The 23,567-nt window shown below is 43.4% G+C and overlaps 1 protein-coding gene and 1 long non-coding RNA gene across 13 annotated transcripts in view; one reads left to right on the forward strand and one right to left on the reverse strand.

Annotated features, from left to right (window-relative positions):
• Positions 1-403: 403 nt before the first annotated feature.
• Positions 404-23,567, forward strand: part of SEPTIN11 (septin 11) — a 94,040-nt gene continuing 70,876 nt past the window's right edge. For 8 of the 10 annotated variants that reach the window (XR_004811261.2, XR_007407812.1, XM_025427166.3 and 5 more), the window contains exon 1: positions 1,632-1,758. Coding sequence is in view for 7 of the 10 variants with exons in the window: in XM_025427166.3 (XP_025282951.1) it covers positions 1,732-1,758 (27 nt within the window). In the remaining 3 variants the exon portion in view is untranslated. Of the gene's footprint in view, positions 565-1,629; positions 1,759-23,567 lie in introns of those variants that run through there. The other 2 variants (XM_035709530.2, XM_025427158.3) reach the window with 2 other exon arrangements.
• Positions 7,718-23,567, reverse strand: part of LOC112646896 (uncharacterized) — a 53,309-nt gene continuing 37,459 nt past the window's right edge. Inside the window, exons 9-10 of one of the 3 annotated variants that reach the window (XR_003127972.3) lie at positions 10,887-11,164; positions 7,718-8,626 (exon numbers count right to left, since the gene is read on the reverse strand). This is a non-coding gene — a long non-coding RNA (uncharacterized LOC112646896). Of the gene's footprint in view, positions 8,627-10,886; positions 11,165-17,331; positions 17,588-23,567 lie in introns of those variants that run through there. The other 2 variants (XR_007407815.1, XR_007407816.1) reach the window with 2 other exon arrangements.

Raw genomic sequence — 23,567 nt, forward strand, 5'->3', positions numbered from 1 at the left:
TGCGGAGAGCGGTTTTCACAGGATTTAAGTGGGACCTCCTGGCCCGGGTCGGTGCCGCGGTTCAATCCTCCCTAAGGCAGAGGGAACCAAGTGGCCACATACCTAGAACAGTGCGTCCAAGTAGTTCTCTCTTCCCCTGCCCTTTGCATAGCAACCCCCTCCCCGCCCCGTGGTGATCTTAGTTCAGCACTTAGGGTCTACTGTATTCTCGGCATAACATTGGTCCTCCTCTTCAAAGGCTTTGAAGTCTGGGGTGGGGGTGGGGGCGGGGCGGGCAGTGGTCGGCACCGCGCAGGTTCCCGCTCTCCAAGGCTGGGCCCGCCCTCAGGCCCAACACGCCCCCATCCAGAGACCCTCCTCCTCCGCGGGAGTGTTTCCGTCCTGTTCTCGCCCGCGTGGCCGGAATCCTGCTCAAGCCCCGGAGCCCTGCCCCGGGAACCCAGCGTCCGCCTCGCAGCAGCCGGGCCGCGCGGGCGCCAGGCGGGGAGACCTGGGCGCTGGGTCTCGGGTCAGACCCGGAGGCGCCCCCGGCCCGAAGGCGCGCTGCGTCTTTCACCGGCCCCGGTAGGCCCGGGTTCGCGCCGAGGGCGCAGCCGCGTGGGCTCATCATCACGGCCCTCCGCGGCCGCCGCGCCCCCTCCCCGCGCTCTGGTCGGCGAGTCCCGGCCCACCCCGAGGCTCTCCCGCCTCCGCGCGCCCCGGGCCCCCCGCACCCCCGGCTCTGCCCTTGCGCTCGCACCCGCGGCGACGCCCCCACAGCTGCTGCTCAGGCCCCTCCCGCCGCCCGGGAGCCTCCCGGCCCCGCCGACCCCGCAGGCCCGCGGCCTCCGCGGCGTGGGGCCCGACCCAGCGGTCGGTTGAGGCCGGCCGAGCCGCACGTGTGAGCGCCCAGCTCGTTCCCGGGGGCCTGGGCCCGCGCTCCAGGGCGGCCCCCTCCGTCCGCAGCCACCAGGCCGCCTCCCTTGCCCCGTGGTCCCCCCGGACGCGCGCGGCGGCCACAGCCTCCTGCAGCTGCCTGCCCCGCGGTCTCCCCGGGGCAAGAGGAGAGTCGTGCAGAGGCCACCCCTGCCCCGGGCGGCTCTGCCCAGCCCCAGCCCCAGCCCCAGCTCGGCCGCCCGCGGCCCTCCCAGGCCGGCCCCGCCGGGCGAGGCGCGCTGGCCCCGGGCTCGGATGCGCCCCCGGCCCCGCGCCGCAGCCTCCCGGCCCGTCCGCCGCGGGAAGCGCTCGGCGGGACCCGGGGGGAGCTCCGCGCGCAGAAGCTGGCTCGGGCTGCAGCACGCGGTCGAGCGGGGAGGGCCGGACGACAGGCTGCGGGGCCCCGGCGGGGTCGTGCAGGGTCGTGCAGGGCCCGCGGCCGCCCTCGCGGAGGGGAGCCCCCCGGCCCGCGCGCCCCCCCCGGCCGGGCCCGCACGCCGCCCCCCACCGGCCCGGCCGGGACGCCGGACTCGCACCCCTTCCCGGGGAAGCAAATGGTCCCTTCCAGGCGGGTGGCCATGTTGCTCCGGCGAAGCGGGCGGGGCGGCGGGGAGCAGATGCCGCGGGCTGCGCGGGAGCCGGGGGCGAGCAGCGCGCGGCCGCGGGGGAGGCGCGGGGGAGGCGGGCGAGGCGGGCGGGGCGGGGCGGGCCGGGGCGGGGGCAGCGGCAGCCGGAGCAGCAGCCCGCGTCGGCCGAGAGCACCCGGGAGGCGCAGCCGGGGTCGGAGCCGGAGCCGGAGCGGGAGCGGCAGCCGCGATGGCCGTGGCCGTGGGGAGACCGTCTGTGAGTGCCGGGCCGCGCCGCCCTCGCCCGCGGTGCCCGCGGCTGCCGGGATGGGGGTCGGCGCCCCGGGGCGGGCGGGGCCGCGGGCTGAGGTCGGGCGCGCCTGCAGCGGGGGCCGGGCCCGGGGGCTGCTGCGCTGCGGGATGCAACAGGGTGTCGGGCGGTCGCCGCGCCCCAGGCCGTGCCCGCCGGGGCAAGGGCCCTTCCTGCGTCCCTTTACAGGGCGCCGGGCGCCGGCCTCCCCGGGGGCGCGCACACCTGTCTGCGGTGACAGCCGGGCCGGGAGCCGGGAGCCGGGCGCCGGGTGCGGGGCGCGGGGCGCGGGGAGCGGGCGCCGGGGTGCACGGGCGGCTGGAGCCTGCAGCGTGGGCGTGCCCTGGCGGCTCCCGGTGCATTGTGAGGCCCGGGCCCCCGGCCCTGCCCCGGACGCGGACAGAAGCCCGAGACCCCCGCGTGAGACCTCACGGGGCCGTGCGGGTGCGAGCGCTACGGAGCGGCGCGGCTGGGAGGCCGGGGGCGGCGGACCCAGGAGGCGGGGGCGCGAGGCCGGGGACCGAGGGAGGGGGCGCGGGGAGCCAGGGAAGGACGCGAGAGGGACGCTCCCGCCCCGGGGGCGCCGGCTCAGCTCGCGGCTTGGAGGGCGCGGTCCCGGCCGGCGCTGGGCATCCCCGAGCGGGAGGCGCGGGAAGGGGCGCGGGAAGGGGCGCGGGAAGGGGCGCGGGCCGTGCCGCTTCCTCGGGACCGGCGGAGGCCGCCTCTTTCCCCAGGTCTTTGCCGATCGATGTTCAAAGTCCACTTTCTCACCGCGGGTATCGGGGCGCCTCGAGCGAGGTCCCCCCCCCCCTCTGTACCACCCCTTTTTTCCTCTCTCCCCTCCTCCCCGCAACTGTGTAGCTGCAGGTGGTGGCTTGAGAGGTCTTAGGGTTATGCACGGAAGTCGGAGACCCTGGAAGCTCCGAAGCCCCGGGCACGCCAGGCGGTGCTCCGACTCCCAGGCCTCCCTACAAGTCCACTCCGGAAACCCGCGCCCTGTGCGGCCCCAGCCGCCCCTCCCCCACCCCCTCCCACCCGGCCCCGGGAGGTCCGTGGGGACCCTCTGCGTGTCCTCGCGGTTTGCTGGCTCCGCTGCCGAGGTGTCTTCGGACACGTTCCCCACAGTCACAGTGTGCTGTGGTCACGTTGAAGCATAACGGTGGGTCCTTTAGGGGTCTTAGACGCTAATATTTAATGGTATACGGTAAAGAACCCAGGTCTCCTCTTGCACACAGTTGCCTTCTTGACAATTCGTGGTCAGGGATTGTTGTCACCGAGGGAATTGCGCGGTGCATTTTGCTGGCGAGGAAGTTGAGGTCCAGCAAGGTCAAGTTTATCTGAGTAAATTACTCCCACCCCTCTCCCCTCTCCCTATATACTTCTTTCCAGGGCACAGATTCCAATAACTAACAATTGCCCACTTTAGATCATTGGAGAGCATCTAGGAATGCAAATCTGGGGCGAGGGAAGTGTTCAGTAACACCTATTGCTGGTGCGTTCTTGAGGCTTGGGGGATGTGGAAGAAATAATTTGTTGCACGTTTTCTATAAATTAGTTAGTTCATAGATGTCAGTTAAATGGGAACAGTATGTGGATTTAAGGTTTAGTTGTGTGGCCATAATCATATCCAACACCAGGTCTGCTAACCAGATGTGAGCTTAATCCCACACAATTCTTGTGTAAGACCTCTTGTATTCAAATAATGGAGGAGATTTTAAAAAGTGTATGTGTACAGAGGAGGTAACTGCTGTCTCTGCACATTCCCTGTTGGAATTAAGATTAAATTACAGTTTAAAAACAAGACTTTTTTTTGGACTGCGTTGTGGAATGGGTCATCAAGAGTTGACTACAGAGTTGAAAAGTCTTTTCATATAGTTCCAAGGAATTGTTGAATTGTTTCACTTTGTTCATTCAGTTCTTGTTTTAAGTGTGGTGCTTTTAGTTGTGTCTTCAAAACAACCCTGGTGAATGCAGAATATTTCTCCAAACCCAGCTCCAAGGGATCAACACTACATCCTCCGTCCTAGAATTCTCTACCCCTCCTGTGCCTTTATCTATTCTATGATTTGAACAAATGGAAGGGTGTATTGAGAGAAAAGAATCATTCCGAAGTTGATTTATGTATGGATGGAGTTTCCCTAGTTACTCCTTTAGAATTAGACTTTTTTTTTTTTTTTTAAAGGTGTTTAGGAAAACATGAACAGACTCCTTTCCCTACAAACTGCCTCTCCCATCCAGATTGAAAGAAAGTTCAGTTAGGATAATTTGCTCTTAATTTTAGGCATTCTTAACTTGGAACATCTTAGTGAGATATCCTAGGTAAATACGAGATTTTACTGGAGAAAATTCCTTATATGTCAGATGGAATATTTTCTGTCTTATGAAGTGGTTACATTCACTTACAAACGTTTAAACCTTAAGGCTGAATTCAGATGTTTCTAAAGCAGATTTGTCGGCCGGAAAACATAAAGGCTTCAGGTTAGTGTGGTTCTGTTTATTTCTGTTCTAATCTCGACCCCTAGCTTCTCCATTTTCTCGTGGATGGTCTTGGTCAGAGAAGATCCTGAAGTATATCTGCTGTTCCCAGAATATAAACTAATGATTAGCAAGAGCGTTCTCCCCTAGGGATGTGTCCACATTTTGGATGAGTTGGTATTTTTGCATCCAAATCCCAGGACAGCTATTATCTTTATTTCAAACAGAGCATGGTAATTTACTGTACCTGGGAATGAGGCTTTATGTAGCTGATCCACTCTCTTAAGGTGTGATGTTCAGGTTACAGAGTCTACGAGGTGAAAGGAACTTTTAGAGGTTATTCAGTTCAGCCTTCTTCCCAATGCAGAAATATTTCCTACTTTATCCCTAACAAGGTATGTATTTAAACTTTTCTGGCGGTGGAGAGTTTCTATGATATCCTTCAAGAGACATGTTTAATTGTTCTTTTTTCTGTCAAAAGAAATGGAAAACCAAGTTCATTCTTTGTCAAAAGAGCCAAAAGAAATGGAAAACCAAGTTCATTCATTCACTCATTTAAAAACCATTAATCGAGTACCTCCTGTATGCCAGGTCTGTTCTAGGAGCCAAGGTTATAGCAGTGGACAAGACAGAAATTCTCTTTTTTCACCTGGAGCTTTTATTTTCTGAGAGATTTAGTGTCCATGTGGATAAAAGTGACGAACTTCAGTGGAGTATGTAAGCCATTTAGGAAGAAAGGGAATTACATGCCTCTTGCTGAGTCAACAATTATAATGCAGATAAAGATCTTGCTTGGGAATCATTAGAGAAGTTCATGAAGATATGGTCTGTTTTCACCAGGAAGAGGCTGGGGACTGACAATGAAATGTTATTTTCTCCTGCTATAAGTTTGCCGATTACATCTTGAGGTTGTAGCCTTCCATGTGGAGGGCTCTGGTTCTTTTGTACCTGGAGAAAAATTAATGGAGCTGAGAAAGGTCCTGGGGTGGCTACCTAAAGGCTAAAGGGGCTGTCGTGGGGGGAGGTTTTTATTTTTTATTTCTTTATTTTTTAAAAAAGTCTTTTTTTTTTTTTTTTTTTTATTCATGAGAGACACACAGAGAGAGGCAGAGATGTAGGCAGAGGGAGAAATAGAAATGGGCTCCATGCTGGGAGCCCGATGTGGGACTCCATCTCGGGACTGCGGGATCAAGCCCTGAGCCAAAGGCAGGTGCCCAACCTCTGAGCCACCCAGACCTCCCTGGGGGGAGGTTTTTAAAAAAACTAAAGCTCTTTATTCAGTGGTAAAAATGATACATATTGAGACTCTAAAAACAATTATTAAGGAACAAAGGAAGTGTTTGAGGTAGTCTTTCCTTAAATCTTTTGAAAGTCTTAGGGTTTTTTTAATCTTTTAAAATATCTTTTAAAATGATGTGTTTACACCACAATGAAAAACAGACCCACGGAACTGATTAAAAGAACAAAACTACCCACATCCCACCATCCTGATATAAGAGCTCATAGATTGTTAGTGTATTTGCATCGATTACGAGAGATTTGCATAGGTAAGCATAACTCATCTCGTATAAGCTGCAACTTAGAAACCAAACTGTGTGCCCAGTAGACCCTGTCTTTTTGGACACTCATATAATAGAGGAAACAGATGCTCGGTGCTTTTAAAGGGGCTACCCTGTGTCTAGACAAAGGAATGAATGATTTGGATGTCCTACTTTGATTGATTGCCAGAAGATCTAGTGTGTATGTCCACTGATGATGCCACAGCTGATAATGATCTTTGGGTTTAGACTCCCTGTGGGGCAGGCTACAATCAGAGCTTTCTATGCCACTAGTTTCTCTTTATAGGACCTTAAACTTGATTGGGGGTGGGGTGTATAGGGGCAATTGTTGGATTTTAAAATTTATTGAAAACTCTTTCATTGTGCTAGTTAGACCTGTCTCAACTGGGGTCAGTGAAGCAGAACCATTATTTAGACAAAGACCCAGAAGATCTAAAGCTTCTACTCCGTTGCCCCAAGGAGACCTACTTTACAATATAATTGATACCCCCTTTGTTGTTGCTGTTTTTAAAATCCAGATTGACAGAAAACTCCCTTCGAACTAAACAGTAACACCCCTGACCCACTCAGGCCTGCTGGCAGCCCATCAATGCAACCACTGTAAAACTTAAAAACAATACTGGGGCCAAGGTGCTAGAGACAGGCTTCTAAAAAGAATTTGCTGGGTGATAAATCAAATTTGCATCATTGCAGGCCTGGTCCGAGGTAGAAATCCGGAGTCTGTTCTTTCATGTGACTGGAATCCAGGCATTAGAACCATCTTTTTTTTAGGATCTATGTCAGTGAGTGTGAGTGCCTTACTCCAGTCAAAGGGTTCAGGAAGTTTACCTGGTGGATGCATTCTCTCCACCTGTTGAACCGTGACTGTATGGGATGGTGATGTGTTGCTGGAGGGGGCAGGCAGAGGTGAAGAGGCTGGAAAGGCTTCATGCTCCAAAAAGATTATCTTTGGTACCCAGCAAGAAGCAGCTTTGGTCATACCCCTCTCCTTTTTTTTCTTTTTTTTTTTTTCCATTTTAAAAATTGTTATAAAAATATACATAACATAAAATATAAGCCTCTGAGAAGAGAAGAGCAGAGTGTGGGAGCAGCTGGAGGCTGGAGAAGCAAAGCTGAGATGTTCCCAATTAAGGGCCTTGCGCAGAAGCTGGACCCTAAGGAGATGAAAGGAAAGGTGTATGAGGATGTGATCGCCACCATATGAACTTTCTGGTTTATGTGGCCCTGCTGTGAGTCACACCTTTTATCCTAAAGAAATTAGGATATAAAGAAGGGCATCACATGTGAATGCATGATATGAAGAACCCAGTTACAATTTCTACTATCTGCAAATGAATGGGCCCAGAAAGATGTAAGGGATTCTTTGATTGAATGGATGTAAAAATTCTACTTGTTCAGAACAAATTTGGCTCTGGTAACTGACCTTCATGGCTAAAATTTAAAACTACTTGTGAAGTAAAGACATCTTGTAGTGATAGTACACCCATATGTCTGTGATGTTCAGCCTCTGGGAATGTTGATATAATTGTAAGTAATGTCAAACTCCATTTTCTAGCACGTATTAATTACAAAGGAATTATGTCTGCAAAACCCAATAAAGTATACCTGTTTTGATAATTAACATTACTTTGGGATCAATTTATGATTTTCTTCATAATTTATTCTTATAGAAGTAGAATCACAATAGTACAGATAGCTTAGAAATTGAAAAACAGAACAACCCTCAGCAACCTAAACACATCAGTAATTATGCTTAGCTTCCCAATCTATCTGCTTCATCAGATATTTTTTCCATCCTTTTCTCTTAGCAGATACTGAAGTTATGATGTTGAGTATTTGAGATGCCAAATACTGATCTCTGATGCTCTCTTTAGATTTCTCTGAAGGATGAGTAAGCAGTAGGAGGAGTGAGGAAGTGAAAGGATGAGTAAGGAAGGTGAGGTGGAAAAGTGTGCTAAGCCAAGGCGATAGCATTTGCAAAGCTCTGGATGTGAGGCAGAGCCTCTTAAGGAAATCCAGCTATGACATCAGCACTCAGGGTTGAGTAGGGAAAGTGGACATATGTGACTCTAGGCAGGTGGGGGGAGACTACATCATGCAGTGTATTCTTGACTGGGTGACGGCCACTGAGGTGGGCACTTGACAGGATGAGCACTGGGTGTTATTCTATATGTTGGCAAATTGAACTCCAATAAAAAATAAATTTATAAAAAAAAGTGCATATTTTCTATACAGTTTTTTTTTAAGATTTTATTTATTTGTTTATTTGTTTCACACAGAGAGTGCACAAACAGGGGAAGCAGGACCCCAGGATCATGACCTGAGCCAAAGGCAGGCACTTAACCAACTGAGCCACCCAGGTGCCTCTCTACACAGTTTTAAATTTAAAATATTTTATATCCTATCCACTCCTGTTCCCCAACTAAGGATAACTCCAGATTTTTGGAATTGATTGGTAGAAGATTTTCAAAGTCTGTAGAGTATGAATTCTTCAGGATTCAGTAGAATAGAGGGAAGATGAGAAAGGATAACTAATTCCTTTTATGACCAAATTGCACCCTTAAGAATAGAGGAAGTAAGTGAAGACTGAGGAAGCACACAAAGAGGAGGAGGGGTCCAGTGACATCTCTAGCATAGTCTTCTTTATTGAGGCCTTCATTGATGTAGAACTACAGATTCTTGTTTTCTAAAACATTGAAGCAACTGAGTCCTAAAGGGTAGGAAATATGGCAGGACTCCTACCTTGGACTGCAAGTGTCAGTCAGTGTTCTCCATAAAGAAAATTAAAAATCCTTTGGATTCTGTGAAAGTAGGAAAAAAGTCTGTTAAAAGCCAAGACCTAACACCTTTTTCATTCTCTTCATCCCTTTGTGTATTGTCAACATAAATTTTGAGTCTCATTAAGTGTGCCCATTACGTTTATTCAGACCTGCTGTTGAAAGAAAAAGGCTTAGCTCAAACCCTCTGCATAGAAAGTCTGCTCAGCATCTTGATTTTTTTTTAATTTTTAAAAGATGAAAGAAATTGTAGACGACACAAAAGGAAAGATATACCATGCTTATGGGTTGGAAGAATTAATATTGTCAAAACATCCACGCTACCCAAAACAATCTATAGATTCAATGCAATCCCTATCAAAATACCAATAGTGTTTTTCACAGAACTAGAACAAATCATCCTAAAAGTCATATGGAATCACAAAAGACCCCAAATAGCCAGGACAGTCTTGAGAAAGAACAAAGCTGGGAGTATCACAGTCTCACATTTCAAGATATACTGTGAAGATGTGGTAATTAAAACATTATGGTACTGACACAAAAATAAGCACAGATTAATGGAACAGCTTCGAGAACCAGAAGTAAACCCACATTTATATGGCCAATTAATCTACGACAAAGGAGACCAGAATATACAATGGGGAAAAAGCAGTCTTCTCAATAAATGGTATTGGGAAAACCACAGCTATATGCAAAAGAATGAAATCGGATCACTTTCTTATACAGTACACAAAAATAAATTCAAAATGGATTAAGGACTTGAATGAGAGACCTGAAACCGTTAAACTCTTTAAGGAAAACATCTTTTGTACATTGACCCTAGCAGCAGTTTTCTAGATATGGCTCTTGAGGCAAAGGAAATAAAAGCAAAAGTGAACTATCGGGACTACACCAAAATAAAAATCTTTTACGCAGTAAAGGAGACCATCAACAAAACTAAAAGGTAACCTACTGAATGGCAGCCTATTGCAAATGAAATAGCCAATAAGGGGTTAATATCCAAATTATATAAAGAACTTACACAACTCCACACCAAAAAAAAAAAAAAAAAAAAAAAAAGACTCAGTTCAAAAATGGGCAGAGGACCTGAAAAGATGTTTTTGAAAGAAGACATGTAGATAGGTAACAGACACATAAAAATATGCACAACATCACTAATCATAGGGAAATGCAAATCAAAACCACAATGAGGTATTACCTTACGTCTTTCAAAATGGCTAGTATCAAGACAAGAAATAACAAGTATTGGCAAGGATGTAGAGAAAAAGGAACTTTCATGCACTGTTGGCAGGAATGTAAATTGGTGTGACCATTGTGGAAAACAGTATGGAAGTTCCTCAAAAAATTAAAAATACTGTATGATCAAGTAGTTTCATTACTGGATATTTACCCAAAGAAAATAAATACAGTAATTCAAAAAGATACATGCACCCTTATGTTTATTGCAGCATTATTTGCAGTCAAGATATGGAAACAACCTAGGTATCCATTGATAAACGGATAAAGAATGTGGCATATATATGTACAATGGAGTATTATTCAGCCATAAAAAATGAGATCTTACTATTTTTGACAACAAGGATGGACCTAGAAGGTATTATGCTGAGTGAAATAAGACACCGTATGATTTTACTTATATAGAATCTAAAAAAGACAAATGAACAAACAAAAAACTAAACAGTCATAAATACAGAGAACAAACGTGGTTGCCAGAGGGGCAGTGATGGGGGATGGACAAAATAGGTGAAGGAGATGTAAAGGGGCAAATTTCCAGTTACAGAGTGGATAGGTCACAGGGATGAAACTTGAAACAGGGAATATGGCTAATAATATTGTAATGGTGTTGGGTGGTGACGGATGGGAATTATGCTTTTGGTAAGCATAGCTTAATGTATGGAGTCGTTGAATCACTATGTTGTGCACCTGAAACTAAGATAGCATTGTAAATCAACTATAATTCAGTTTAAAAAACCAAAAACCTTTGTGCACTGAAAGCCTTCTTGGTATCTTGATTTTTAAATTTCTACTTAAACTGTCAAGATATTCATCTCACTTTATACTTAAAATTCCCAAGAAGTGACATAGACAAGAAAACTGAGGAAAAGGGAGCTGACCTCTAATGTGGTACGGCCAATTACTGGGAGGCCTAGGTTTTAGAGCTAAGGTCTTATACCACCATATATACAGACCTACCATTTGTGTCTGTCTTTTAGACTAGGTTTTGCTTAGGTAACACATTGGTCCCATATTTTGGTAGCTTACACAGCAAAGGTTTGTTTCTTACCCATAGTCTTTGTTCCATCCTTTGAGATCTCCATGCTGTGTTGACTCCAGGACCCAGGTAGGTCTGGACTTTGCTAGTTTGGTGGCAGAGGAAAAAGATACGGAATCCTGAAGCATCAAGTTCTTAGATGGATCACTTTGGTACAAACTTAATTGGCCAAAGTAAATTGGTCACTCCTAACTTCAACAAGATGAGGCGGATCATCCTTCTGCAAAGAGTGGCTGTGCCAGTCACTTGACCAGGCTTGAGGGCCATGGGATGGGGAAGTAAATCCTCTTCTAGAGAGGGCAGGAAACATTTTAAATAATAAGACTTCACCAAACTGTACTAGTTAGGGTATCTACTATAGAGGCAAGGGTCTTTATTATTATTTTTTAAATTGTTCCCAATCCATATGATTTTTCTCACTCCCTTTGTCCCTTACTCTGATTCCAGTTGGACATAGTAGAATGAGAAGTGTGTGTGTTAAGCAGCCAGGATGAATTGAAGGCGGAGGATGTGATTATTCCTATTGTTCACTCACAGGGAGCTTCCAGTAGCATCCTCACTAAGTAAGGGATGGGTGGTGACCTTCTGAAAGACCTCTGTGTTTTTCTCTGGTGGCCCCAGCTCTGGGATTGTTTTGGGAAATGGTTTTGAGGCCATTAGACTTCCAGCTGCTTGACAGAATTATTTCTCTTGGGATGCTTCCAAATCTGTCCTTTCCCGGCCCATCTGCCCCTAAATGCAGATGCGTCAGATGGCACCTTTCTTTTCCTTGTTTTCTCTCACTGAGAGGCAGTAGTACTATATCCCATTTTGGTTAAGAACATAGGCTCTGGAGCCAGACTGCTTGGGTTCTAGGGTATCAGCTCTGCCATTTAACCACCTTTGCAAGTTAGTTACCTTGTGCACCTCACATTCATCAGCTGTAAGACAATAATAGTACCTTCCTCAAAGATTTATAAGATTAAATAAGTTAAGATCCACAAAGTGCTTGCAGTGATACATGAAACATTCATCCTCAATAAAAAAAGAAATTAGTATGGAAATAATAGTGTCTTTATACCAAAGACTTGAGTTCCAAGCAGAACTGCCAACCCATTCCACCCCAGCAGGGAGTGAGCATTTGTCCCGTCTCTCACACACCTGAAACGTCTCTCACACACCTGAAACGCAGTGTTCCCTTTTTCTAATCAGAGCATACTTTGGAGGCACAGATCCAATAGACCCTCCCCTTGAAGCCTCAACTCGCTAACCCGTTTTTGGTTATTTTTCTTTTTCTGAATTCCTGCAGCAGTGATTCCCTGCAGCACCCATCTATCGCCCTAATGGTGTTCTGGAGTCTCTGCACCACCACCACTTTCTTTAAGTTCCTATTTAAATAAGAATGATCAAGTGTAGTAGGGAATATTTAAAAAAAAAAAATCTCATTTCCACAAGCATTTGTTCTGCTAGCCTCAACTATATTCATGAATTCTTAGCCTGTATTACCAGATATAAGGGAAGAGACTGTGTGGTACACTCCTCATTAATAAACATGTGGCTGAGTGAAAACTGATCCTTTGGGGAAGAGTTGTGCCAGTCCACTTCATCTCAGTCCACCTTTTTTTAAGATTTTATTTATTCATGAGAGACACAGAGAGAGAGGCAGAGACACAGGCAGAGGGAGAAGCAGGCTCCATGCAGGGAACCTGATGTGGGACTCCATCCCGGGACTCTGGGATCATGCCCTGAGCTGAAGGCAGACACCCAACCGCTGAGCCCCCCAGGCGTCCCCTCAGTCCACCTTTTGATTCAAACTGTTGCTGTGTGAATTTCAGGCAAGTGTAGACCTCGGAGCTTTCTGTTTCTCTGCTGTAGCCACCTGGGCTCTGTCTAGTTATTTTGACCTGTGTGCACATCTGGATGTCCAAGGGCATTTCCATCCCATGGGCTGACACTTGCCTGATGGAGGATGGAAGCTGGTGAACAAATACTTCTCCCTTTTGTAACTAACTTGGACAATTCAGAGCCACAATATATATGGCTCCTCAGAGGGTCCAATATGGTCCCCAGCCCCAGTCCGCACGGGTGATTATCTCCATGTATATACATTTAGGATGGCTGTGCCTCTCTCTGTTTTATCCTCCTCAGTCCCAACTCCTCTTTTGGATCACTTCCTCAAAGAGCTGCATGTTAAATAAATAAAAATTTATTTAAAAAAAAAAAAAAAAGGGATCCCTGGGTGGCGCAGCGATTTGGCGCCTGCCTTTGGCCCAGGGCGCGATCCTGGAGACCCGGGATCGAATCCCACGTCGGGCTCCCGGTGCATGGAGCCTGCTTCTCCCTCTGCCTGTGTCTCTGCCTCTCTCTCTCTCTCTCTCTCTGTGACTATCATAAATAAATAAAAATTTATAAATAAATAAATAAATAAATAAATAAATAAATAAATAAATAAAAGAGCTGCATGTATGCAAGCCCTTGTCGGAGAACCCTGCGTTTTGATGAAAACACCTTGTTTCCTGGTTCAAGGCTCTTTTACCTTATGTAAATGAGGGAGTGTGAATGTCACATTGTAACATACCAGATTACTCTGGACTTAAAAAAATATATGCTGAGAACAAACTGATCTTTCTTTAATCAGAGTCTTATTTATCGGAGGGAAGACTTCAGACTGTTGTCAGAAGCTAGGTTCAGAAAAGAGAAAAACTGGATACATCATCTAATCTTTTCTATGATTTTCATTTCCGCTTCCTTGGAGTGGAACCCACACTGTCTCAGGATAGAAGTGCTTGTCTCTGAGTGTATAGCGCCTACTTTGTTGTGTACTTTGTTCGGGAACTTCTTTAATGTACCCATTTCAAGTCAACTACATATCTTATAATCTAGAAACTAGGTACAGAGTGTATAGGGGAAATACGTTTTTGATATATGAATTGTAAACTTGGGCCAAGGCTTAAAACTATTTTTGAAAAAGAGAAATTTTGTGGCTTACACTGCATTGATTGGAAAAAATGAGGTAAAAATTTTTGAAGCAACTTTTAGTGAGGTAATAATGTTGAGCAATTAAAGGACCCAGATAAACTTTTAAGTATCTGCCTGAGAATTCTTCAGCTCATCTGAGTTGTTCAAATCATCTCTTCACTTTGAGCCTATCCCAGAAGCATTTCTTTCTTTCTTTCTTTCTTTCTTTCTTTCTTTCTTTCTTTCTTTCTTTCTTTCTTTCTTTCTTTCTTTCTTTCTTTCTTTCTTCTTTCTTTCTTTCTTTCTTTCTTTCTTTCTTTCTTTCTTTCTTTCTTTCTTTCTTTCTTCTTTCTTTCTTCTTTTTTTCTAGAGATTTTATTTATTCATGAGAGACCGAGACAAAGAGAGAGAGAGGCAGAGACACAGGCAGAGGGAGAAGCAGGCTCCATGCAGGGAGCTTGATGTGGGACTCCATCCCAGGACTCTGGGATCAGGCCCTGGGCTGAAGGTGGCACTAAACCGCTGAGCCACCTGGGCTCCCCCCCCAGAGGCATTTCTGATAATGTAGGAGACATGCTTGGAAACACTACAGGCCAAACAGATTCATTGTTCAGTTTTCCCAAAATTTGTTACCTTTGCTCTCACTCTGAAGTTTGGTTTGACTTTTTGTAGGGGCGTGTAATATAGGACTGTACTTCCACCTGTTGGTACAATGTGATTGTTTATTACATACCTCTTTGTTTGCAAAGCCTTTTCCAGTCTTTTTCTTTTTTAATTCCAAAATAAAGGAAGTAGGAGGAGAAAACTTAAACTCAATACCGAAATGTGTGATTTTTCCATTTCTCAAACTAAAGCTGGAATTATTTTTCAGATTTCTTCCCTTCCTTCTTTCCTTCCTTCCTTCTTTTCTTTTCTTGTCTTTAAATATAATTTGAGGGTACCTGGGTGGCTCAGTCCATTAAACGTCTGCCTTTAGCTCAGGTCATGATCCCAAGGCCCTAGCATTAAGTCTCCTATCTGGCTCCCTGCTCAGTGGAGAGCCTGCTTCTCCCTCTCCCTCTGTCCCTCCCCCGGCTTGTGATCTCTCTTGCTCTTAAATAACTCAATAAAATCTTTAATAAATAAATAAATACACACATTTGGAATGTTGTTGCTAATTTGTCCATTCTCTTTGCCACCGAACTCATTGCACCCACTGCAGTGATGTCCTAACTGAAGTTGTACAATTCCATACATTTTTCCTGGGGATTAGATTTCAATGGGTAAACACTGATCTTCATAATTTTCTCATAGTTTGATTAGATACTAATCAACCCCTTCAGCTCCTCTTTGATGAATCATGACTTACACTTTCCCAAGATAAACAATAATGATCTTAAGGTCAAGTCTTCTATTGATTATACAACCTTCTTTCCAAATGGAAATATCACTGCAGTCTGCAGAATAATGCTGTCAGAACTCTCTGAGATGATGGAAATGTTCTATTACTGCAGTGTCCAATATGGTAGCCACCAGCTATATATGGCTATTAAACACTTGAAATGGGACTTGTGCAAGTATAGAATTTGATTTTTTTGTCTTGCTTAATTATAATTAATTTGTGTTTGAATTTAAATAGCTACATGTAGCTAGTGGCTACTATGTTGAATAGTGAGCTTTAAGAGTATGGCCTAAACGTATTTATAATCTGATATTTCTTTTTCGTTTTTTAGAAAACTTTTATTAAGAAAAATTCCAAACATTATACAAAAAGAGGAGGTATAATGAATCCTTCTATTCCATCATGTAGGCCAATCTTAGGTCATCTCTTTCCCTTTCTCTCTGACCTCTTCTCTCCCTACTCCAAATTCCCCAAATTGTTTGTTTGTTTGTTTGTTTTTCAAGATTTTGTTTTTTAAGTAATCTCTAAACCCAACTTGGAGCTTGAACTTACAACCCTAGCATCAAGAGTTGCATGCTCTACCAACTGAGTCAGCCAACCATGCTGTTTATTTATCTATGTATTTTTAGTAATCTCTGCACCCAACATGGGGCTTGAATTTATAACCCTGAGATCAGGAGTTGCACGCTCTTCCAACTGAGCCAGCCAGGTGCCCCTCAACCCCCAAATTTATTTTGAAGTAAATCCCAGGTACTACCTGATCTCATTTTAAGAGCTAAGCTGATGGGCAGCCCTGGTGGTTTAGCGGTTTAGTGCTGTGTTCCGCCCAGGGCCTGATCCTGGAGACCCGGGATTGAGACCCGCGTCGGGCTCCCTGCATGGAGCCTGCTTCTCCCTCTGCCTGTTTCTCTCTCTCTCTCTCTCTCTCTCTCTCTCTCTCTCTCTCTTTGTCTCTAATAAATAAATAAAAATTTTTTAAAGAACTAAGCTGACAACCTGGGGGTTAGGAGGAGCATGGCATCAGGAAGAGGTATTCAGAGATCTTCCTGAAGTGAATTTGTGATTTAAAAAGAAAAAAAGCCTTCAAGTGTATGGATAATAAAAGTTACGGTTTGACAGAGATCGGTAATGAATATATAGATGAATAATATTCTATATCTTTAAGATACTTCATCCCCATCATCATCATCATCATCATCATGAAATGCTAAGCATGAGCCCATAGAGGGAACAGTTACTGTACCAAGCTTGCTTACATATGCTTTTATTGAACTTTTGAGTTCATGGATATTACTTTTCTAAGGTTTTATATATTTATTCACGAGAGACACAGAGAGGCAGAAATAGAAAGAGGCAGACGGAGAAGCAGGCTCCTGGTGGGGAGCCCAATGTGGGACTTGATCCCTGGACTCTGGGATCATGCCCTGAGCCAAAAGCAGCCACTCAACCAGTGAGTCACCCAGGTGTCCCTAAACACTGAAACGTTCATATGCAGTATTTATCATTGAGCTTTATTTAATGCCAGCAGTGCTGGTAGAGTCATAGGACCTTTAACAGTGGAAAGCAAGCTGAGGGTCATTTTTGGTTTTAGCCCAATCTCTTCAGAATGCCTAATCCCAGTAGCTTGCTCTGAGCTCCCTTTTAGTGGTCAGCACTGTCATACCACACTTGCCAGATCAGCTAATTGGCCGAGTTAAAATCTGCAGCACGAAGTCTCTCCTGCCTACTTTTTAAAATGGCAGACTTTTAGGGCCTCTTTTAGAGCAGACATGTTCTTTCTAAGTCTATTTGAGGTATTAAAGATATTCTTATTGGAGAGAAATGTTTTTTTAATTAACATAAAATGTTCTCTTTTGAGAATTTATGCCTGTTACTTGTGTACAATATTGTGGAAAATGTCTGCTTACTTTTTGTGTTTTGTTTATGAAAGAAAGTTACCATGTAGCAAGCACATTTTGGTCATGTAAACACATTGAAGGAAATAATGCTTGTATTGATGATATTTAAAAGTGCATTTTTAGTTCATAACATAAAGCAAGAATTGTTATTCTTTTGTAGTTGATTTAGGAGCTAATAATGATATTCTTCCTTATGATAGACTGCAGTATATGGATATTCTAAATTTGGAACTCTACTTAGGATTTCAGGGTTTAAGGGGAATGAATTTGTGATGGTAAAAGGTTCTTGTGTCATCAGAAATACTCTCAGGCCTTGGCTCAGCTGTTTTATTGATGGAAAAAGATGATATGCTTCAGAATAAGAGCTATTAAGAATTTCAGCAACGTTCTGAACAACTGCAAGCCTACTGTTGCAATAGGATGCCATTCCTTTTCCATGGTCAATTCTCCAACAGAATCTGCCCTTTGTGTTCCTTGGACTTTTGTTAACCACATTCCTGGGAAGGAGGGAAGAGCAATGTCTCATCTTATCATCTACATTGCAGCTTAGTCCAACCTACTTTTTTTGCATGGTTCCTAGAGATAGTGAATAGTTGGTTAATACCCTGCATGTTAACGTTACTACAACTCAAGGTTTATGCCATTTTTTGCAAATAATACTCCTGTGAAATGAGCTTTCTTATCTCCACATGACAAGTATTTGAATCCACGTTAGGGCTACGAACAAAATTTAGGAAGACTTTCTGTTAAATCACATGCATTGTCCTCTTCATGAAGGGTAGAGACAACCTGTTAAGGCTTATAACAGAACTGTCACCTGATTAGGAAAATACAGGACCTATTTTCAGCAAAGAGGGTGAAATATTAGTATGAGTAGCAGGGTTTTTTTAATTGTATTAAGTTAATAGATTTTGAAAAACTTCAAATTTAAACTCAGCAATAACACATCTTGAAAAAGAAAGTAAATTCATGTAATCTAGGCCTCAATTAATGATCACACTTTATTACAGTTAGAAAAATGCAGAACTTGATGTAGCCATCACATTAATAAGAAATAGAAGCTTATCTTATGTATTCTCTTTAAAATAGTTGATGAATGGCTTTTCACAGCTTTCAGTGGCCTGTTTGGTTCTGGATTGCTTTAGTTATGGCATGGTAAAATAGTAAGGTAAAATACCAAAGATGGTAACATAAACCATCTTTGACCAGAGTGAGCTTCATTATTTGGCTCATTTATTGGAGGGGGAAAAAAAATACCAAAAAGACAACTCTCAGATTCTTTGGTTCAACCAGTGTAAATGGGCAAGCATGTGCCCCTTATCTCTGCCTGGCAAATGAGGACCTCAGCAGAACCAGAGTTTTCAGTTTTTCAGGAGAACATGGAATGAACATTTAGAGTTTGAGGTGAAATTTCCCCACCTAAAAATGTTGGCAGTAAAGTGAAATATTTTTAAAATACTGTGTGGGCCACATAAACATGTTCGTGGGCTATAACTGCCAACTTGTAATCTGATTTCCACTGAAAATAATTCGTTTATTTTTCTTGTATTTGAATAAAGAAACCATTAACTCTTTTTTTTGGGGGGTATGTCTTTTTAAATGCTTTAACATTTGAATAAATAAAGTGCTTTTTGTAGAAAATGTGCTTGTTTTTAAAACAGAAGTGAAGCCATTACTTGAACTCTAAAATGACAGTGTCTAGATTGTTGGAGGGGGGTATCAAAACTTGAAATTTGTTTCCTTAACAGGATATCTCCAAACAGGTTTGCACTGTAGGAGATCTGATTGGGAGAAGCAGGACCTTGTGTGAGTATCGAGGGCCCACAGCAGAGAGAGCAGAAGGCACTCCTGAGTGTATGGTGTCCAGTGCCAATGTCCCTCTGCAAAAACATGTGCTATATATAGTGGGGTTTTTTTTTTTTCTTTTTGGTTTAGGTCCAATGACAGTTAATGACTGTTCCTTATAGGCTGTGAAATTATTTATGAGTTTGACAGTAGGATGATGTAAAATACAAGTGGAGATAGGTAGAATACAGTCTGTGACCAAATCCCAATAAATTGTTAGTGCTAGAGCCAGGAGGGACTTCAGAGGTCATCCAATCCAGGGCCTTCCTTTAAGATGAGGAAACTTGAGTCCTAGGTTTCAGCTGAGGCTGAAAGTTCTCATTAACTCTTCCCTGCCCAGCCCTCTCCCTTCCTTCGCTCTCTTCTTCCTGCCTATAGGGAAATGTATCTGCCAGGAATTGGAGAGTCTCTCAGAAAAACAAAGAAGTCCGAGAACCTGCGTGGCTCAGTGGTTGAGCATCTGCCTTTGGCTCAGGGTGTAATCCCAGGGTCTTGGAATCGGGTCCCACATCAAGCTCCCTGGAGGGAGCCTGCTTCTACCTCTGCCTGTGTCTGTCTGTCTGTCTATCTGTCTGTGTCTCTCTCTCTCTCTCTCTGTCTCTCATGAATAAATAAATACAAATCTTAAAAAAAAAAAAAGATGTTTAGTAAACTGAATATTTAGAAAAGATCTTCCTGGAGTTTGATTTAGCTTGTCTTTGTTTTTTATTGATAAAATTTCTGTTACTTTTTTTTTTTTTAAGATTTTATTTATTTATTTGAGAGCCAGAGATAGCGAGAGATAGCAGGAGCAGGGAGAGAGGAAGAAGCAGGTTCTGTGTGACCAGGGAGCCTGAGTAGGGAGCTTGACTTGGGGCTCAATCCCAGGACCCCACAATCATGACTGGAGACAGATGCTTAACTGACTGAGTCACCCAGGCTCCCCCTGTTGCTGTTTTATGAGTTTTGATATGCTTCTTTCCAAAAGCCTACTCTTCCATATTATTTTTTAGAAAGGAAAAAACCAGTTAGATATTTGACAGGAAAATGTAGCAATTTATTACCCTTCTGTAGCGTTTCATTGAACCACGTGAAATAGATGATTTCAGCTATTTCTAAAGTACAAAAATGTTAGTTTCATATGATTTAAGATCGTAGCTTGAGCAAAAGGGTTATGAGTACTTTAAAAGGGTAGCTTCTTATTCTTATGACATTGTTGGCATTTACGTGATCATTGACCATTCAGGCCTTCTCGATTTATCCTGCTCAAACATTGTTATGCTGGAGCATCTTTTTACTAAAACATGTGGAATTGAAAGCTCCATGTGCATACATGGAGCAGTCTTCCTTCCACTGGCTATGTTTGGCTTGAAAAAGCCTTCCTTGCCTTGAAGAAAAGATGACCACGCTAAAGTCAGATGCTGGATTTGTTTCTGATTTTTCAGGCCAACGGAAGCAAGTTGGAATGGGCATGATTTTCATTCTCAGTCTTGGTCAACAGCACAGTAGTTTGATATGCAGTTATATTAATATTAAACCCTGAATTGAGGATCTGTGACTCTTGAAAACATTGCCCTGTAATTGAACCCTAATAGTGATTTGGGTGAGGGGTGAGAAGGAAGCAAATGAGTCCACAGAAAGAAATGTCGTAAACTTTACACCTTCCAGTTTTCTGAATTGAATCCACTGAATATTGGCTTTGTCAATACAACTTCTGTAAAAGAAGTATCATTTTAGCATTTTGGAGATTCCAAAAATAAGTATAAAATAAGAAGCATTTGTGCTTAACTATGATAGGGGAAAATTTATTTGAAGGATGTTATGACCTCTGAATCATATTTGAGACCCCTGACCAAATAAAATAAATCTTTTGATTTTAGGCATCATGGAAATTAATACTAAATATATGCATGCTCATTTTTCTTAAGAAATTAGAAAACAGAAATCCACTCTAAATCCAGTCAATTGGAGAAAGCCAAACTACAAAATTCCTGATTTGTAGAGATCTTAGTGCACCACAGCTGAATAAATAACAACTAAAGAGTCATCACAAACAGCAAGTTGGAAATGTGATTTTTCTGTACTACTTTGAACTAGGGGGGGTTAGTTAGAAATTCACTTCTGACATTTTAAACTCCTTTTGACTATTACTTTAAAATTTGAATGCTTTACTCCAGTTCTTAAAGAACTGTAGAACTAAACTGTAGAACTCAAGGGCCTTTTTATTGGGATAAAAGGTTTTCCAAAGGAAAAAAGTATGAGACAGGCTGAATCTGTTTTCTCCTCTCTTAATTTATTTCGGCAAAAATGCCTTTCCCTACTCCTCTGTTCAGGATGAAGACTCACATTCCCCAGGATGGCATGTATGTCTCTCCATGATTTGATGCCTTTCTTTCCATAATCCGCAGTAGGCACCATACATCCCCTTCTTTCACACTCTGCCTTTGCACCTCATGTCCATGCCTCTCTCCTGGCCTCTTCCCACCTTCTGCAGCTACTCATCCTCAAGTTTTTACAGGCCTCTTTGCTTCCTGCCACCCCTGGGCATAGTTAGGAGAACTATCTTCTTGAATTCCCATTTATCTTAGGCTCTTAGAATAAGCAATACCTTGTAGAACTATAATAGTGTTCATGCCTTATTCATTTTTGTATTGTACATCCAGCAAAGAACGGTGCCTGGCAAAAGGAGTTCCTCAATAAATGTATAAAAAATAACTGTGCTGGCCCAAGTTTCTGCATGTGTAAGGGACTTTATCAGTAAAAATAATTGGCATAACATCCTAGAAGGAGATTACAGAACAAAGAATTTAATGATCTGCTAAATTTCCCCAGGAATTCTTAGCATTATTTGATGGTTTACAGAGGGAGCTTTGGAGGGCTGAGAGATGAACACAAATGCAGTGGGGCTGAAGATTTAATTTTCATTTCATCTGTTTCTTGTCTCAGTCCAAGCTTTCTCAGCCTGCGGTTGTTCAGGCCATAAGAACTGGAGTTGACAGAGCATAAGATTATTTGCTCCTTTTCATCAGAAAATATTGTAGAGTGACCAGGTGAGGCAGCCTCAGGAAATGGTAAAGGTAGTTCACGTTGTAGTTCTCTTTGATGCTGTATTCAGCACCTTCCCTGGGCTTATTTTTCCTAATTATTGAAATTATGTGTGGCAACGACCCCTATGTGTGGAAATTAGTGTGCTGCTTTCAGTATTTTCATTATTTAAAATCTTTCAGAGAACTCTGAACATGCTTGGTGAAAATACTATAAATTATAGCATGAGAAGTGGTTTTTCGTAGGTATCCTGTGGAAGTGAGGGTACAGCATTCAGGGCAAGAATAAATATTTAGAATATTTTTAGAAGTTTATGTATGATATGTAGATCTCACATAAACATACTCAGTAGTTAGCAAAATTAACATTAAATTGGTAGAGAAAAACATTTTAAATATTGTCTACTATGAAAATTGCTTAAAATGGTCAAGACTGTACCAGGGGCTTTCTATTATATCAGTTGAAACTATAGCAAGCCTGTAATATAGATAGTATCCCTATTTTACAATTAAAGAAAAAGAGACTTAGAAGTAACCTGCCTCAAGTCATTCAGCCCAAAAGTTGCAGAGCTGCAATTTTTTACTCCGGATTGACTTGCAGCCAATGGTTAGAACACTGTTCCATGCTGCTTTATGTTTTTTTTGTTTCTTGTTTTTTGTTTTTGCTTTATGTTTTATATTGATTTCAGAGATATTTTTTTCAAGCCTGTCACTGAAGATATTGATATTTAAAGATTAAATCTAAAAACGGCACCAGAGACTTCATGCATCCCTGCCTGAGGTGTGTGTTGGTGAAAGGTAACACAAATTATTCTTAAAACTTAAGTCATTTTATGCATTGTTCTAGAACAGAATATTGAAGTTAGTTATTTTAGCTAAATATTCCTTAATTATGATCATTGAATCTTGTCTGCAGGTAGCACAACAGTTGTGAATATACCAAGACTTTTATGACCTTTTTAGAACAGTATAGTATTTGCTTGGGAGAGTGGGGAAAAGAAATCACCTTGACAGGGATGTGACCTTGGGGCTATTCAGTGATAACAGTGCACATCTTATTCAGTGATAACAGTTCGCATCTTAAAAGAATATTGGAATAAGCCAGTGAGAGTGTGGGTATGAAATGCCAAGTTGTTTCAGTGCCTCTTTTCTGTCCAGCTTTACATGATCTTTAAAAAATAGGACTTTTAAAATATAGGGATGTAAATTACTTTTCTGAAGTCATAATTCTTAAGATGGTCAGTGGCTCTGCAAGATACAACAAACTTTAGGTGGTTATGATATCTCACTACCATGATGATGGTGTGGTTGGACATCTTTTAATGTAGTCATTAGCCGTTTGTACTTACTTTACTATCAATAACCTATTTACATCCTTGCTCTTCCTTCATTTCCAACCCCTAGCTGGGCTATTTCTGTCTATCTTGTTGACATTCATCCTTTTATATGTGCAAATGATCTTCTCCCAGTCTGCCATGTGTCTTTACTTTTGTTTTTGGTGTTTTGTACAGAAGCTTTAAGTGTGCCATCTTCTTTTTGGTTTGTATTTTGGGTCTTAAGATTTTTTTTTTTTAAATTTATGATAGTCACACAGAGAGAGAGAGAGAGA

This window comes from Canis lupus, chromosome 32 (genome assembly GCF_003254725.2).
Source record: "Canis lupus dingo isolate Sandy chromosome 32, ASM325472v2, whole genome shotgun sequence".
NCBI lineage: Eukaryota > Metazoa > Chordata > Mammalia > Carnivora > Canidae > Canis > Canis lupus.